The sequence below is a fragment of the Musa acuminata genome, chromosome BXJ3-10 (genome assembly GCF_036884655.1).
Source record: "Musa acuminata AAA Group cultivar baxijiao chromosome BXJ3-10, Cavendish_Baxijiao_AAA, whole genome shotgun sequence".
Lineage (NCBI taxonomy): Eukaryota > Viridiplantae > Streptophyta > Magnoliopsida > Zingiberales > Musaceae > Musa > Musa acuminata.
Window position 1 is genome coordinate 29,774,949 of NC_088358.1, and position 18,468 is coordinate 29,793,416.

Sequence of the window (18,468 nt, forward strand, 5' to 3'; positions counted from 1 at the left end):
CAAGAACTCATAACTTTTTGAATCGAATTTGGATCGGATGTCGTCTCCATTACACACATTATCGAGATTTATCTGTGGCTGTCTTTGCAGGCTAGGCTTGCGCAGCAGCCAGGAAAAGAACACTACGATCAGTTTGGTTGCATCCACGCGATGGAGAGTTGAAGGAGTCGGTGGAAGAAGAATACGACCCACGTTGATTCATGATGAAACTGCAGCTGCTTTACTGCAGTTTGGTGTCCGCAAGGCGAATACGAGAAGAAGAAAAATCACATACGACGATGATACAGTATACAGACATGGAATATCGTGCGTAGAAGATGCTTGACTTCCATGGGATTAATGTTGGTGTCCGCGTACGTCCTTCTTTTCTCTGCAAACTAAACACGAAAGGCAGACGGCTGGTTCTTTTGTGGCCGCTAAGCTAGCTGTATCACAGGGTCGTCGGTCTTTGCTTCCGACAAGACGTGTCCCCACTCCCACAAGGAGGAGAGCCGCAGTGGCCGCTCGCCCATCTTTTTCTCCCTTCATATTCACATCCTCACGACCTTTCATGCCCCACCGACGCTCACCAGCTATCCTTCCCTCCTCTTCGCACCCCCGCATCAGTAGTCGGTCCTTTGCAACATATTGTTTAATTTGGATACTAGTTAAATCTCATTTTCTGCTTTGTTCTTATCTGCAAAATGTCAACTCCTCCGATGCAGATTTGCATGGACGCCTCTTCCGACTGGCTAAAGGCAAGTCATCGCTTCGAAATTTCTGTGGCCACGATGTTTGGCAATCCACATACGTTGGTCGCATAAATGAATGCTCGATGCCTTCATGTTCCGTAGCAGAATATCGACTCGCCTCTCATTTTTTTGATTCTGCATGTGTGTACATCAAGAGGACCGTAGTTCTTGATGCTGAATCATATGATGCTTGTAGTTCTTGACTATGTGCATTAAGATTTGATCTCTTTTCAGTTGATCTTTTCGAAGTATGTCGAGTGGTGATTGGAATCTTACATTTGATGATGATCCTTGTCGCAATTTATGCAGCAGGGCATGGTTCAAGAGGACAGCGGGACGAATTCCTCCTCCCCGTCCAGCGAACTGATCTCATGCTCAAGGCCGCCGGTCATGGACAAAAGGCTGCGGCCGCAACATGATCAGGCCCTCAAGTGCCCCCGGTGTGACTCGACTCACACCAAGTTCTGCTACTATAACAACTACAGCCTGTCTCAGCCGAGGTACTTCTGCAAGACATGCAGGAGGTATTGGACTAAAGGTGGAACGCTTCGGAATGTGCCTGTCGGCGGCGGCTGCCGGAAGAACAAGCGCCCGAATGTTAAGAAGACAGCCGACCTGTTTCATCCGACGGCCTCGCCGTTCCAGGACGCAACCCTGCAGGCTCTCCACCAATCCTTTCCCTTGGTGCAACTGTCGCATCTCGAGTCACTGACCTATGCTCCCCGGAACATCGATTTCACGGAGTGCAAGTACAACCTGATGCTCGACAACACTATGGATGGTCTCGATCTCATGGATACAAAGTTCGGAGCCATGTTTCCTAGGAGCCATCTTCCCTTGGGCGGAGGCATAGCAGGGCTCGGAGAAGCAAGTCATGGATTCACCTCAGCCGGCTTCCATGGCTCGAACGCTTGTGGTTTCTCCATCGATGGGAACCATGCGGCCTTCATGGAGACATGTCAGAAGCTGGCACTCCCCTTGGATGGGCGCGAGGAGGCAAATGCGGTGGATGTCAAGCCCAGCGATAGGATTCTATCGATGGAGTGGCAAGATCAGTGTTGTGCCGATGCTGGACGTGAAGCAATGGGGTGCTCCGATGGCCTTGGATCGTGGAGTGGGATGATGAACGGACATGGCTCCTCGGCGACCATGTGAAACTAGAGTTCTGCTAGTCGTTACCACAATCAACTACGTAATGGTAGAGAAGAAGCATTCTGACTATGTTGCTTCGAGTATTTGCTCTTTCCCTTTCGATTGGTCTTCCATTTCCGGAGCAATGTGAAGTGATCATAGAAGCAGTGGAGTGACCTAATCAATGGTTTGATACTTTCTTCTTGTTTCTTTCTGTCCTTTTTCCCTATCCCTTGATGAAGTCTTTGTAGCAACTTGATCTTTAAGTGGATTCCTAGAGAAAGAAATACAATCGACGTTTCAGAAAAAGAAATTCCAAGACTCGGGAGGGATGAACTCAGGTTCGGTTTATGTCTTTTTCTATCTGATACCTTACTTTAACTCACGCCACAAGATGGTCGTATGTATGCTACGGTGCTTTGAACTTGTATTTACTTTGAGCTTGAACTTAAGTTTGTCACGTCCAAAAGACTTCTCTTTTAGCCACTAAATACACGGTCGAAAAACTCGAGATTTTAGACCTCAATTCTACTAAGAATATCTTAGTACTGTAACTAATAAGAAATAAAAGCAAACGCACGGGAGAAATATAAGATGCCATTGCATGCATGATTAGGCTGTACTTCTCATTGATGCCATTGTTTCATCAAATTCCGTCTACTCATATGAATCGGTTGAGGTTTCGAGCATCAAATGCTTCTTCTACTCTAGTTTTATGTATAGTTCTGCCACCTCTTGGTCTCGTCGGCATGCATAATCCTGGGAGACGAGAGGAGATGAGATGATACGGTGGTACATACGCAAGCCGTGATCCTTTTGCAGATGGGATAAGGTTGACTGCATAGATTTGCGTGTCAAATCCAGGATGCAGAAAACTAGGTCCTAGGTAAAGCGATATCTATCTACAGTTGTAGGGGCCACCAAAGGAATGGTCTCAAAGGTTCGTCTTACTCATTGCAAGACCATACCTCGTCGGTGCCTGTCAATGCGAGTACACGAAATAATTCTGAACGCTTTTCCTCCGCCGACAGCTCACTGGTTGAACAAAGGTTCACAAACTCGATGGAAACCCAGTTCGGTTCCCAGGACACCATTGTCAAGTAGCAACTGCACATATTGAGGATGTGATTGCAGTGGCTTTCCCAGAGAGGAGGAGGATGAGGGAGCAATAGCCAAGGGTGCGGTCAGCAGGCAGCTCTCTTGGACAGCTACAGCATACGGATAGCCTACTTTGTCGAAGAACGATGGGGAAGCTAACTGTATTGGTTCGTTGCTCCAGTAATACTCGATACCGCCCGCAATGCAACCTAATATTAGAAAAGCGGCTGTAGCCGTCATGATTAATGATAATAAACAAATAAATTTATTACAGTTGAATGCGAGATTCACTGGCCGTACGTGATATGATACCATTTTAAAGAATTTAGACAAAATATCTAGTGCTGATTTTGAAATTTGAGTTTACGAGCAGAAGGGCCTACAAAGAGCTAATCTAAATCACGATCATATTCAAGATTTATTATTCAAGACATATTCTGCTATAGTGACATATTACTTGATATTGGCACACCAAGCAAAAGCTAACACACGAGTACAGCACCAACAACATCTAGTGGTATGACCGTGGCATGTCAAGCACCATCAACCTTCTCCGTCTGTGTGGTCTCAGCGTTTCCGGCTTCCAGCTTGGCTTTCTTTGCTTCGTAGTCCTTCACAGCAGCTTTGATTGCATCCTCTGCAAGCATGCTGCAGTGGAGCTTCACTGGGGGAAGAGAAAGGTGTTTGGCAATTTCTCTGTAAAATCGCACAAGTAAATATCATCGGAGTCAATTGTAAATGAGAAAGACCACAATATTCTGGGAGCTGTCAGATTCAATAGCAGGTAACCATCTGGTTCAAATCAAAAGCATTACCATAAACATGGCATTAAAAATCAGATAAGAGGTAGAATCTTTTCCACAACAAACTGTCAGCTACACAGGTGGCGCACACACACCAAGGACAAAGATTATGGGAAAAGAGAGAAGCATCACACCTGCTAGAAGCATCACACCAAGGACAAATGCAAGCAAGGATCCAAGCCCAAAGTAAAACTGCATTTCCAAGAAAATATTGACCTAGCTGTCGTAAATTTTGCATTGGACACTATAAAAGATACTTGATCCTAATTTTGCTTCCTGAAGGCTCTAAGTTTCTTTGCATATCAAAAGTAGCTTCAGTTTGATTCCTGTTTCAGGGTTACGAAAGGAAGTCATACTCCGGAGATTACCGACCAAATAGGCATACACATTTTTGGCAGTACAGATTCTCACAAATCAACCATTTTCATTATAAGTTATGGAGTCACCAATACACAAAATTTTGAAGACAGGTCATGTTGAATTACCTCACACTAATTGATGATTGTGGAGTATAGTCATTTATTAGGAGGAGAAATTATTTCAATTTTATTTATTTGTACAAACTTCCTACAATTCCCCCACTAAATACATAGCAAGTTCCTTTTGTTAATGAATAAATGATTATGAGCATTAAGTCAAGGATAGTATGTATAACCATTTCTTTTCCTACAAATAGGATCCAATTTGATACGCTGACATGTAAACTTGAATTGGCAATTCATGGAGATTTCAAACTTTGATGGACTTTATTCTCTTAATGGAAAAAAGGCCTCTAAACGCTATCTATCAAGAGCAAATAAGTCAAATTAAGAAAAAAGGATAGACCAACAGCCTATTGAATTACTTGCTAATAAATTCTTTACTGGTATCAGTCCGGTACTCCCTGCATGAAAATTCTACCTCCATACCTGGTTATGTTGGCAAAACATGCATCTAGTTTGGCAATGACCTAATCTGAAAGATGAAACAATCATTCAAAAGTTCCATCCACATGCATCATCCAGACACTACAACCATCACATGAACTGCCATGAACCATGCTACTTAAGACATTTTCACAACAATTTTTGGCATTGGCCTTTGCAAAAAATATAAAATTTTTCACATAAATTTCATGTAGTGGAAGAGATTTATCATCTATCTACCTATTTTCCTGCAAAACTCGGACGTGCCACCTATCATCTCTAGTCGTGAGGGTTCAATTGTCCAAGAAAGGGTATGAAAAGTTATTGAACACAAAAGGCAATTCCTACATCTGTAATTCAAAAATGACAAACTTATGTGCCCGAAATTGTAAAGTACCATATTAGTGACTTGTATACCATAATTGCAGGATTGCCAGGTATTCTCTTTCAGTCATGATAGATCATCACACCCCCAGCATATTGTGCACTCCATATAGCCTTACCATATTGTGCACTCCATATTGTGCAATCGATACATCCTTACCATCTCTATGTATTTTCCTACCATCAACAATTCAAAACAACCAGGACTCTGATTGAACACAATGCTTCCTCATAGTTAATTTCCTAGCCCCATTTTACTCTTTCAGTGTTCCAATTTCTTCTCTAGTTACAAACCTTATACCCATTTTCCCAACTTATATCTCATTGAATCTCAACCTTCAGAGAGCAAACCACAGCAAATCAAGAACATGGTGCAGCAAATAAAAACATAAAATATTACTGATACTTCTTTTAATACTTGGAAGTAATTTCTTTCTACTTTATTTCTCAGGAAACAGTAATAATTTCTTCAAGTTAAACATGTAATTGTGTCTTCTCTCAAAGTGTACATGATAAATATTCCAGAATCTAGATATAATGTATGAACAAATTCAACTAAATCATAGAAGTTCAGAAGTTGAATCTCAAATGGTGCAAAATAATTATAAAGTATGAAGAAGTTCATCTAAATCCATAGCATCTCAGGCATCGCACAGGTGGGTATATATAACCCTTCAAATGGTTTGAAATCTAATAAGAGGTCTCCACTAAAACATCAGCAGTTTCGAATACCTTTAAACCAACCAATTCACAAGATCAGTAAAGTGATCGACACTCTTTCCAGTGGATCTCCACATCCAGGTCCCTATTACAAAATTATGAGTATCATGTCTTCCACAACAATCGGACGGTTGCAGTCAGACAAAATATTTTTCTTTTGTATTCACTTGTTTCCTGGTCTAGAAACAGAGGAGATATATTTTGATGAAGTGTGCTTCTTAAGCAAGGGCTCAAGAGGTTTTACTATTTTCTGGTTACAAGGAGATCATGGAGTTTGCTGATATTATCTAGCAACCAAATGTTCCCGGCACTTCAAAGAAATCCTGGCGGTGCAAATACTTTAGAAGAATGCAGAATATTCAAGGTCTATTTTTTTTAGTTTTGAAGAATTAAAGAATACAAGTAAGAAATTCAAATTGCTAAAGATGAAGTTAAGAGTTCACTTACGTGTTTTTAATGGATAACACTTCCTCCATGTGTTTTCCCTTCACCCATTCAGTAGCTGCAATAGATACCAGATCAATATCTGAGTTGCATTGAACAAAAAATAACTTCCTACTCTCAAAATAGAAAAATCATTCATGGAACTGACGACAAGTTCATATGTTTACCAAAACACTGCATATAAGGAACAAGATTATGAGCCTAATAATCTTTAGCAATAAAGAGTAGTAACCCTTCCCTTCCTGGCAGCTTTCGACAGCTATAAGTTACAAAATCAGACGCAAGTCTAATTTCATAATATTCCCAGAGATCACCAAAAGATTTGAAATTATACTCCATCCTTTGAAGCCCGAAGAGAACAACTGGAACCGCAGGATAACAAATAAAACTGAGCTATATGAAAGTCCAGAGCTCTTAATTGTCACCCACATCTGGTATCAAACGTAGGATCCGACTACAGAAATTAAGATCGTAATTTCCTTTTTCTTGTGAAACAACTAACTGCTTCCATATATCTTAAGGAATATGGACACCCAAATTGAAGTAATTAAACCATATTAATGCTTGGATGTGGAGGTTTGTTCCCCTGGGTGAGGTTGATTGACCAAAGTTCCTTTTTTTCTCCTCCCTATAAATTTCTGAGATTATCCAAATCCCATCAATAGCATTTAAAGATTAACTTTATGGAATGGATCATTTTCTGGATTCCAAAAACCAAGAAAATATTATCTTTTAACCATTTTCTACATAATCAGACAACACAAATCAATTCTCCACCGCCAAACCTAAATCGATTAAGAATTTATCTGAACTATTTCATCAAACATTAGAGACCAAATCGGACGTCACCAAGAAAAAAAAGGAATGGATGAGAATCGGAGAAGGTATTAAGAACTAGGGATCGGAGGGTCAGACCGACGGAGGAGGAGGCGATGGCGGAGCCACAGCCGAAGGTCTTGAAGCAGGCGTCGACGATTTTCCCGGTGGCATCGTCGACCTTTATCTGGAGCTTCATCACATCGCCACACGCGGGCGCGCCGACCAGGCCCGTTCCCACCGTCGGATCGTTCTTGTCGAAGGAGCCGACGTTCCGGGGATTGTCGTAGTGGTCCACCACCCTCTCGTGATACGCCCGCGCGGCCACCGCCGCCGTCGGAGCCCGGTGCTCCGACCCTAACCTTAGAAATCGCCTCCCCGCGGCCCTCAACATCCTCCTTTTTTCTATACCCTCTCGGACCGCCTCTGGACCGAAGACAAAAAGGAGAGCAGCACTTCCATAGGAGCGCCGATAAATTAATGCGGATAGTCTGGAGTTGGGCTCGGATCCGGATCCGGATCCGTTACAATATTGCGAATAAAAGTTACAATGCAATCATTAATCAAAAGGTGACACGTCGGTAGATGAACAGTCGTCGGACGAGAGTACGCGGAGAATTACTTTATCCAAAACATCTGATCCGACGCAACGAAGCTTTCCCGAAGAAATGGAGCCACAGGTCGTTGCGTGGGTTCGATACTTCGTTTGCTACCCTAAAACGATCGGTGACATCTCGGGAACACCCTCGCTCGTTTTGGAAATTTACAACCGCCACCCCGAACCCAATTCAAGCCCGAGTCCAACCGAGCCCAATCCCTAACAACGGATTCGAACCCGATCGTCGTATTGTCTTACCCATGATTTCTTTTTTGCTTAATAATAATAATAATAATAATAATAATTCCTCTTATCGACAAATATAGTATGGGTTGTATTTACTTTTCTTGTCAACCTCGGAGACGTACGAGTTGATCAACTGGCCGGATTAATGATTCCCGAGTTGAAAACAGCCGAGAGATCGTTCCCATGATGCTGTGGTGAAGGGGAAGAAGATGGCTTACACTCTGGTGCTTCCCATGCACGCATCTTCGACTTGGAGCCGGTGGCCTTAAAAGAAACCGGAGAATCTTAGCAGGAATGATGCCGAAGCAGAGGGCATACGTGAATCGTTGGGAGATGCATGCGGGCGATGCGGAAGAAATCGCATGTTCTTCTCGATCTATCAAGGGTTGAGGCAATGCGTTCGATGCGAACAGATGGTGCCTTCTGGCTGAAACGAACAGAGTGTATGTTCATCCTTCGACTCTGCAGCTTGGACAAGTCGATGAACATTCTGTCTCCAGCACGTATGTGACAGTACATATCATGGGGATCCAGACCATTAATCTGTTTGCTGCCCCGACGCATCGATGCATCCACCAAAAGACAAGAATTCGAGTAGCAAAAAGAAAAAGAAAGGGAATATGAGGAGAGAGGAGGGGCCTCCCTTTTGGCGGAGAGACTGACATGCCCACAGGGTTGCTGGGGTGTGGAGGACCCCATCATACAACTCCCACTCCAAACCCAGCCTTTGAGACTCTTTTGGCTGACCAGGACTGCATGATGGCTGAGCTGATGGAGGTATGACAGGGGCACCACCGCACACACACCCAGCCAGCCTCATCAGAGACCAGAAGAAGATAGCTGACACCCACAGAAGCTTTATCACAACTTGCAACCCAGGAGATAAGCAATCAATGAATCCTAACCTCACCTACCATATGCTAGCAGACCTGAGAGAGAGAGAGAGAGAGAGAGGGGGCAGCAGTAATAATGGAGGTGGGGTCAAATTGCAGAGCGTGGGAGGGGAGAGTGAAGCATGACCCTGTCGGTTGTTCCGGATTCTCTTCTTAGACCCTCAAGTCCCTCCCACCCCCATGTTTTACTGCTCTCATCTCCTCCCTCTTCTCCTCCACCACTACTCCCCCTTCCCTCAGGTGATGACTGCATGCTGCATTAAGTTCGTCTCCTTTCCCGTCCGACACTTTTTATTTTAACTTGGGTTTCTTTACTTTGTTCCGACTTTCTGGTCCTGTTGCAGATCAAACTCGCCTCTTAATTCCCTTGGTGGTGTGTGAGTAACATCAGTTAACAGTTTGTCTCCAAGTCTAGTTTATGGAATTTAGGAGACAGGAGCAGGAGGAGGTCTACAACCCTACTCCTCTCCAGCAATCAGCCTTCAGCAGGCCTCTACCCTCCTCCTCCACCTCACTCCTCTACGTAAGAGGAGGGGGAAGAGAAGGAGCAGGTGACGCTAGGAACGGGTTGGGGTCTCTTATCCAGAAGCCCACTCCCATCTCCGCAGCTCCTGCCGTGTCAGGTGCATTGGGTGGCGGTGGTGGTGGAAATCGGACTCATTCTACCGCCGCCGCCGCCGCCATTGCTGCCACTGAGTCTGACACGGCACTGCGGTACCGGGAGTGCCTCCGGAATCATGCCGCCAGCCTCGGTGGCCACATCCTCGACGGCTGCTGCGAGTTCATGCCACGCAGCGACGACGCGCTCAGGTGCGCCGCTTGCGGCTGCCACCGGAGCTTCCACCGCAAAGACAACGAGACGGACTGTGCGCTCTGCGACCTTCAGAACGGCACCCATGGCAGAGTCCCTCTCTTGCTTCCTCCGCCCCACCTCCCTCCACCTCCACTTCCTCACCATCACGCTCTGAAGCCATCCGGCCTTCTGCTGCACGCCGGGAACAGCGCCGGTGCAAGCGTAGGGGCGGCGACGGAGTCATCAAGCGAGGAGCTGATGGCGGGGGCGCCGCCGCAGCAGTTCATTGCGTCCAAGAAGAGGTTTCGGACTAAATTCACGGCAGAACAGAAGGAAAGCATGTTGGCCTTCGCCGAGACGGTGGGGTGGAGGATGCAGAAGCAGGACGATGCCGCGGTGCAGCAATTCTGCAGAGACGTTGGCGTCAGCAGGCAAGTGCTCAAGGTGTGGATGCACAACAACAAGAACTCCTCGAGGAAGCAGCAGCAGCAGCAGCAGCCGCCGCCGCAGCAGGAGGAGGAGGAGGACGAGGAGGAGCAGCCGCAGCATGAAATGCCGGAAGACTGAGGAGCATGAGGAGAGAAGCCTTGTCGTACCTTTAATTTGTTTCCGCTGTTGTTTCTTGTTCTTAGACCAGCAGATGGAGTAATGGCATGACATGTAAGAGTCATCTGTTTAATCCTGTTGCATCGTAGTTTCTTTTGGCACGCCACATGGTTCTGCTGCGCTCGGTGGAGAAAGTAATGAAGCATTTACGAGTGTGCGACAATGGAACCATCGATTGGATCCACGACGGCACCACTGCCCTGATCCTGAAACCAAGTAAAATCCAGGATGAATGATTGATTTAGGGAGGAGATAATGGACTTTCGAGCAACCCAATAAATCGGTTTCCTTTTCTCATGAAAGATTATTCAGAATCATCAGCCAAATAAAATGCTGGTGAGTCGGAAGGGAAAGCTAAAAGGTTGCAGTGTGGAAGATCTTTTGTTGCTGCACGTCTCTCGGACATTTTGTCTGTTGATTGCTTGCACTTACAATACACCGTTGAAGAGCCTTCTGCAGTAACGGATCTGTAAAGAACAATTGCCATTCCAGCGATCGAAAGGCTCCTTGAAAATAAACATGAAACGGTTCAGTATTAGCAATAGACCACACCAAAGCGATGATGATGAGGGTGAATGAATCTGCATCAGAACATATGTATAATCGACGCATATAGACTACAGGAGTATGCTCTTATGATTTCATTTCACTAATTTTGTTCTACAGGAAGTGTAGGAAATCGAAAGCTCATCTCCAGACTCCACATTCATCCAAGAATGTCAATCTTGGGGACATTTTCTTCTCCTCGTGCATATTTTGAGTTCCCAACTAATCAAAATTCAAATACAATAACAATGGAGCAAACAAAAAACCTATTTTTTCTAATGAGCGACCCTTCTCCAGGACATTCATGTACTCGGTGTTGATAACTACAGCCTCACCTGATAATTATTAGCAAAAAATTGGGATCAATGTGATCAATCCGCCAAGGGAGATATGTAGCTAGGATAACTCCATATTGTAGTTCTCAATATATGGCTTCTGTAGCAAGCTTGGTGCGTTGATGATGCTCGGTGACCTTATAGTTCACTATTTCCATAAAGAGCTCCGAGTCCAACATGCAATTAGGGCGCCCATATACAGCCGCTTGGACACTAGCCATGAGCTTTGCAATCTCTCGTCCCGAAAATCCAGCAGTCTTTCGTGCACCTTCACGAAGCACATCCTCTGTCATGTCCTTCACAATTATCTTTTGCTGCTGCTTCTTGAATAGAGAATTCCACCATAATTGGCCATCACCTTCTTGCAATATATATTGTCCTAGGTAGAGCTTCAACAACTTGTAACGTTCTTCTTCGCCAGGCAGTGGAAACTCAATTACTTCATCCATTCGGTCCGTGACAGCTGCATCTAGGTCACCAGGTCTATTTGTAGCCAGGACAAGAACTGTATCCCTTGATTGGTCACCAGTTCGAAAAAGCAATGCATTCAATGCACTCCGCTGGGCTTCACTCATATGTATACTGTTCCGCCTGGGTACAAATATGAAAAAAATTATGAGCAAACTGCTATAAAACCAGACCTGAAACCAAAAAATAAGCAATCATAGTCTGATGATTTCCAATGATCCAGTTCTCCTGTTAAAGAAATTCTAGCATCCATATCGTTTTTGCATACCGCTTGCTGTTTGTCGATATACACAATGTATTGGGTAAACTATTTACGGCCAGCCTATTGACAATCGGGTTGGTAAGAGCAAAATGCAGAAGTCCTCAATATTCATAGACAATAGGAACTGGTATGATATATCATGTTACCAATATAAACTTCAGACAACTGGTTTAAGCAATCCACCAGCTTAGTATCTTCAGTAACTGTATTACAACAATAGTTGCTCCTGACCAGAGTGACACAAATGGAAGGACAACCTATCCAGGCCAATAAATTGAATTAGGCTACATGGTGCTCCAATCAGTATTTCATTGGATGAGATGGCCAGCATGTTGATTCCAAAGGGGAAGTTGCCAACCTTTCCCCATCTTTCATTTCTTTAATATCATTGATAACTAGATTTAGATTTTAAGGGAACAACCAAGGGTCCAAGATCATAACTAAGTTCAGAAATGTTGTCTGTACAAAGACTGCTGATTTAACATATATTACAAAGAAAGGGATGCTTCTACAATTTTAAAAAAGAATATAGTTGAAAACCTCCCTTTCCCAAATGACAACATTATCAACAGTGTGAAAAGATAAAGGGAATGAATATGTTTGCAGGATAGACATTTACAAAGTATAGGTAATGAAAACATTTACAAGATAGATGTTTACAATTAAGAATGATAGAACTTGAACCTAAACCAATCAGCAGAATAAGAGAACAAGATTTAGATCAGTAACTTACTCGCACAAAAAAGCATCAGCTTCATCGATAAAAAGCAATAAACCTTTTCTTGACTTTTTAGCCCAATCAAATATCTGATGGATTTTTGTGACAGCCTCTGAACCCAGTGGCGCAACATCCCCCCCAGTCATCATCGCATAATCCAGGCCCTGTAGACACAATATGTTGACATTTGAACTAAAATGTAACTATGAAAAGTGCCAAAAGCATCCTGACTTTGTTTCCAACTGATAAAATTCTCTGTTTGTGACAACTACATTTGATAAACAATTAAAAGGAGAAAGAGGAATAGACAGACGATATTAAATTAGTTTCTCAAGCTAGCATTTGGACATATCAACAAAGCATTAAAATTTGACAATCTTCTTTGTTTTTCCCTTACACAATTTTTTATAAGGTTTCAGGGAAGAATGTTGCTTGCGGTAATTAAAAATAATACTTTTTTTCCTGAAAATAGGGAAAGAATAAATTTTTGAAAATTTCAAACTAAGTTCAATTAACATACTGTTGAAAATTTTAAGATTGAAATGTTAGGATGTTCAATATTGAAGGCTACTCGAATTATATGGAGTTGAATGACATCAATTTATTAGCTTATTGTGTACGAGTGGCACCATAAAGTAATGACCCCATTTTTTTCTCCTGCCTTGCTTTGTTGTGTCAAGCCAACTTGGAGCTTATCCAACATCATCCACTTTAAACATGACATTCAAAATTCAATCTAGCAGACCTGCCACATCTTTTTTTACTAGGGAAAAGTGAAGATGCATGATGGAGAATGATTCTGGTAATGGTTCTAATTAGCACCTCAATCATTAAAAGATGCCTATACAAATAAGCATCATTCGATATTGTACTCTTGCACAGTTAATTTAAGGAGAAAATTTGACAACAATAGACCAATAACATGCCACAAGAAATCGGTCATCACAATCATCTGCGAGCCGTGGAAAGGAAAATTAACTTTATAATTAGAACAAATAATAACATCATAGAAATATTCTGCATATCTTAGATCAGTTCAATCATACCATTCTACAACAAATAAATACCAAGGCCAACTTGACATCTTTGTGGTTTTAGAAAAAATAGATGCTGGTAGAAAAGATTAGTATTAAGGAAAACAGAAAGGATCATATCAGGATTACTGAAGAGATGAAAGAGGATAATTTCAGGTGATCCTAGGAAATCACTCAATTGGATGAAAACAATGACCTTGTTAGGATTGGTAAAAATCTAGTTAAAAGCACAGCCAGACAAACATTGATCTATAGCCACTGGAAAAGGCAGAACCATAATAAAGAAAGTAAGGTGGTAAAATTTTATTGCAAGTAATACACTCCAAGTGCATGAAGAATTTATGTATTTGAACCGGTACTAGAGAGAAATAGGAACTCACTGAACAATTAGAAGTAGAGTGTCACAAACACTATGATGCCAACCATGGCATAGCCATGTTGGCTAACCTATGTGTACAATTTTAACCAGCCTATCAGATAAGAACATGAATTTTCTTGGGCTAACATGTATATCTATTCCTTCACTGCCTTATAATTTTTACCATAAGACTTCAATAAGAACATCTAACAGCCATTCATCACTGGTCTTTTAGCCACCAAATTATTCTTTTTTGCCTCTCGGCAGAGTCAAAATTATATTTGTGCAGACAATCAATTTTAGGATATAACCACTTCAGGCAGTCTGATTGGCTAGGGCCTTGTATGTAATGGTCTATCCAACCCGTACATGTACTTCACTGGAAAACAGACATGCTGATAAAGATGGATAATAAAAAATCTTGAGTTAAGACTGCTACATGAGGAAGGGTAAAAGCATGTGTCACATAAGGAAGTAGCAGAAAACAATAGACAAGATAGCAATAAGTTTATGCACCTACCGATTTGCGAGCAATCTCTCTAGCAACCAAGGTCTTCCCGGTACCAGGAGGTCCATAAAACAGCATGTTACGAAAAGGTGCTTGATGTGACTTGGTATTTTCTGTTGCTCTAGCAAGTTGCTCAATCCTTTTCTTTAGAGAAGGATGAAGAATAATTTTGTCAAAATTAGACCCATTTTCTAATGATGTCTCTTTTCCAAGTGCAGCCCCAGAACTTGAAACAATTTTTTTGATCTTAGGTGCCAGTCCAGACCATGGAAATTTGGCTATTGACGATTCACGTATTAGTGATGGCTGGCCTAATATCCTATTGACATAACCCCAAATAACCCTTGCACCTTCCCTGTATATGAAAGATCAAGGTCAGCACAAACATCACCTAATTGAGAAGGACAATGAAGAAATACTATCTAGTGGCATAAGTTCTTGTAGTACAGAAGAATTTAGAGGTGATGGAACAAAAAGATGATGTTTGGGTAAACCTAGTAGTGTAGATGCCAGCAGCAAGGGCAGTTACTCCTCCGACAGCCATAATTAGTGTACCCCGATCAGTCAGTAACATCCTCAAACCACCTGTAATTTTCAAATGACTATCAGCACAGAGAAATGCTCTGAGATAGAATATTAGAGAGATCTTGCTACTGTACCATATGATAACTTGACAAGCAAGTACACATTAGCTAGATCTCAAAATGGACAGATTTATTCAGGAAAGTTACCGAAGGCAAATTACAACAGAAACAATGACAACAACAATAACAAAAACAAAAAAACCATAATGTCTCAACTATTCAGAGTTGGTTACATGAATCTTTCTCATGTTATTGAGAGCTCAGTAAGGCAACATCAGTAGCTAAACTAAAAATAGTTCAATGTCTTTTTATTGTTTCAGTAAAGATTTTTTTAGGTCTCCTATCTTACCTCACCTCATTAATCCTAAAAAACTCACCTTGTATAACAAGGATATCTACAAGTCTCCTACGAGCATGTACGTAGCATATATACAAATTCCCCACATTCTATCCTCTCTCAGAATTATATAGTCTCAAGTAACCCTGCAAATCCACCTTTAGAAGGTTAATGCTCTGAATAAGTCATAAGGATAACGCATATGCAAACTATATAATCGCATGCAAATTAATACAATTGTATGCAAACAAATGATGGTGATTCCAATTGAACAGTATAAATGGGAAATAAAAGAAAAAGGATCAATATATGAGAAAAATTTAAAGTCTACAAACTTCAGTCAAAAAGAAAAAAGAAACATGAAAGGCAGTTGGCATCACATTTCTTTATTGATTTCTCTAACTTCCACAGAAGTTTGATTCGAGTCAAATTCAGCAGACTCAGCAAGTAAGATGCTTTTGGTACAAAAAACTTATTCTTTCTAATGCATAGGCCCATGTTCTCCCAGAACTCCTAGAAATAACCAATAGTTGTCTAGTCCCAATTTGCACAAAATTTGGATAAGATTCTTCAAGTAAAAGTTTTTGTTAGTTCACAAACTAATTACTTCCATGTGCAATTTCCTAAGGCGCTTGCTAGTAGTTCATTACCTTCTATGTGGCTAAAGGTTGTATTAATTGCAGCAATCCACTTCTCCCGTTCACCCTTCATGTGTTCTAAAAGCATTTTTCGGTTATGCTCTTCCGTGAGTTTCGCTTCATGAGCCCGACCTTCAGCCTCTGCCATGGCTTTAACTCTTATTGTTTCACGCTCTATTTCAGCTCTCTCTTTCTCAGTCTGACGCAATTGTGCCTGGATTTGTTCTTCTGTAGCACGCCTTACTTGTTCCTTTCTTACAGAGGATTCTTCTTGCATCCTTACAAGTTCGACATTCTGCCTCCTCTGGGCTTCATGTTCTATCTGTAAATTAATAAGGCATTGGAAATCCAATATCCATTTAGCAAGCTCAGCTTTGATCAATGCATAAGAAAATGTTCACCATATAACCATATTGTTTGAAGTAAATACTCTTGCAGCTTGAGAGTAAAAACAAAAATTCAATTACCTGCATCCTTTTCCTTGCCAATTCATCTTCATAGCGTGCCATTTGTGCCTTAGCTTGTGCTTGTTGTTGGACTAAGTTCCTCTGTTCTTCAGCCAGTTTTCTTTGCTTTTCCTGGCAACAGAGCAGCACACATTTGATGAAACATATGCAATATGAACATTAAACTTCCGGGGAATAAAATTGATAAATGAAATTTGTTTCACAGGGAACAACTGTCAAATGCAATGGATGATAAATATCATGATACAATAAGCCTAGCATTGCTGCGGAACATAGTACTAAATTGAATTAACAGGTGGTATATAATCCATATAGACCCATGAATAGTTGAAACCGATTAATTGTGCTTATGGACCGTCAGTACGACCTCTTCTAATTTTCCATCATATGTCAGATAGTCGAATTGCTTCTTGTAAGTAATAGAAGCTTCAAATTTTAGGACATGAAAATCCATTCCCATGCAAGTGTAGGAAACCCAGTTACTTTCATTATGACAAAAACTAGGTTTTGCACTGTTGAAGCAGACCACGAGGGAAATGGAAAGTAGTTACAAGACCCATGAGATAGAATCCACCCAAAATGCAATACTCTTTTTTTCTGTGAAAATGGCATGATTCCATTGTAGAAAGAATTGCTAGACTTTAACTTATGCTGAAAACACCATGGTGAAGCAAGAATGCTATAACAAACTTCATGAAATATACTAAAATTTTATACTTAGCAAGAATTACCACTTCCACATTGGATCAGCAGTCCAACTACTTGATAAATTACAACTGGACTCAGTATCCTAGTGATGTAAATGGGACAACATAGCATCAAATAGACTTAGATTTCCATTTCCAACTACAGCAAGCAATCAACTGATGAACAAAACTATATTAGAATGCCTTTTTCTCATTGCATAATAAAATGATATCTTTGTCCTGTCAACTCTGAGGCCACATAATGTGCTTTGAAATTCCCTGCTAAAGTTATCAATTTCATGGTGTCAAACCATGAAACTAAGTCAAGGACATTGACGAACTCGTTGCATTTACAAATGCCAAAGTCAAAATCTGGACTCTACGTCAACTCGTGTATGCCAAGAAAGAAAAAAAGACAACACATGTAATCCAATTTTTGTGTTGGAAAATAAACAATAGTCTCCAATCTACGCCGCCCCTGGAACTGTGCCGCAAGAACACAGAGAAAGGTCGAAAGGAGATGAAACAAAAATAAATAAATTGCTCACAATTTCACCCTCAGCTTGAATCGCAAGATACTGGGTCTTCTCGGCAGCCACCTCTGCCAACCGCGTCTCCTCCTGCTTCCTCATCAGCTCAAACACCTAAAGAATCGATCGTCATAATAGAGACAGGTCCAAACAAGCTGAAGAGGGATAAAAAGAGGACTAAAAGCCAGGAGAAAGAGCAAACACCTGCTTCGCATGAGGGGAGCTATTGATCTCCCTCAACGCCTTCGCCCCTCTCTCCAGCGCCTCAGGATCAAACCCACCGGACGATGTGGACGACGAAGAGGCCGCACCTGGAACCTCTCCCGGTGGGCGGGTCCCCGCGGTCGGCACGGCGGGCGCCGCAGGAGTAGGAGAGGGGGAGGAGAGATAAGGGAAACGAAAAGGGCCATCGGCGTAGGCGTGGTCAGAAAGCGCCGCGAGAGCAGCCGCGGCCGCCGCTGTCGCCGATAGGGCGGCGGCGGAGCGCGACAACCGGAGCATTACGAAGAGAATCGTGTGGTCTTAGGGAAGTTGGCGACGGGTTTTAGGCGTAGTAGGAGAGAGGGCGGCGCGGGTGGTCAGGAGGGGCAATCTGAACCCTCCATCTGTGGCCCGCGTAAAGCCCTAAATGCAATTTCTTGGCAAGAAATGAGTAATGGTGATTCTATACTAATTCACAGAATGGCATGTTAGAGGATGAACCATATAATCCTGAACATTAAATTAATATACAAACATATTATTAAATAATATTGAAATTTTGTAATATTTTAAACACCAGAAATACGATAATGCAGATTTAAAAGATGTAAATAATTAATTTGATGCA

At 42.1% G+C, this 18,468-nt stretch overlaps 4 protein-coding genes across 6 annotated transcripts; 2 read left to right on the forward strand and 2 right to left on the reverse strand.

Annotated features, from left to right (window-relative positions):
* The first annotated feature begins 444 nt into the window (after nucleotides 1-444).
* Nucleotides 445-2,338, forward strand: LOC135650662 (dof zinc finger protein DOF5.6-like). 2 transcript variants are annotated; one of them, XM_065170162.1, is made up of 2 exons: nucleotides 445-737; nucleotides 1,041-2,338. In XM_065170162.1, the coding sequence occupies exons 1-2, from the start codon at nucleotides 684-686 to the stop codon at nucleotides 1,884-1,886; spliced, it is 900 nt and encodes a 299-aa protein (XP_065026234.1). In that variant the 5' UTR covers nucleotides 445-683; the 3' UTR covers nucleotides 1,887-2,338. The 2 variants fall into 2 exon arrangements, with proteins under 2 accessions (XP_065026234.1, XP_065026235.1); XM_065170163.1 differs by having other exon boundaries at nucleotides 1,044-2,338.
* A 1,012-nt stretch (nucleotides 2,339-3,350) lies between these two features.
* Nucleotides 3,351-7,483, reverse strand: LOC103968773 (iron-sulfur cluster assembly protein 1). Its single transcript, XM_009382082.3, has 3 exons — nucleotides 7,132-7,483; nucleotides 6,220-6,274; nucleotides 3,351-3,656 (listed from the first exon to the last, which is right to left on the reverse strand). The coding sequence occupies exons 1-3, from the start codon at nucleotides 7,424-7,426 to the stop codon at nucleotides 3,494-3,496; spliced, it is 513 nt and encodes a 170-aa protein (XP_009380357.2). The 5' UTR covers nucleotides 7,427-7,483; the 3' UTR covers nucleotides 3,351-3,493.
* Nucleotides 7,484-8,781: 1,298 nt separating this feature from the next.
* LOC135651336 (zinc-finger homeodomain protein 6-like) lies at nucleotides 8,782-10,241 on the forward strand. 2 transcript variants are annotated; one of them, XM_065171366.1, is made up of 2 exons: nucleotides 8,782-9,032; nucleotides 9,114-10,241. In XM_065171366.1, the coding sequence occupies exon 2, from the start codon at nucleotides 9,188-9,190 to the stop codon at nucleotides 10,127-10,129; it is 942 nt and encodes a 313-aa protein (XP_065027438.1). In that variant the 5' UTR covers nucleotides 8,782-9,032; nucleotides 9,114-9,187; the 3' UTR covers nucleotides 10,130-10,241. The 2 variants fall into 2 exon arrangements, with proteins under 2 accessions (XP_065027438.1, XP_065027437.1); XM_065171365.1 differs by having other exon boundaries at nucleotides 8,783-9,009.
* Nucleotides 10,242-10,786: 545 nt separating this feature from the next.
* LOC103968775 (uncharacterized) lies at nucleotides 10,787-18,259 on the reverse strand. Its single transcript, XM_009382084.3, has 8 exons — nucleotides 17,844-18,259; nucleotides 17,658-17,753; nucleotides 16,424-16,534; nucleotides 15,969-16,278; nucleotides 14,892-14,982; nucleotides 14,410-14,752; nucleotides 12,513-12,661; nucleotides 10,787-11,640 (listed from the first exon to the last, which is right to left on the reverse strand). Exons 1-8 carry the CDS (start codon nucleotides 18,138-18,140, stop codon nucleotides 11,136-11,138), a joined length of 1,902 nt encoding a protein of 633 aa, XP_009380359.2. The 5' UTR covers nucleotides 18,141-18,259; the 3' UTR covers nucleotides 10,787-11,135.
* Between the last annotated feature and the right edge of the window lie 209 nt (nucleotides 18,260-18,468).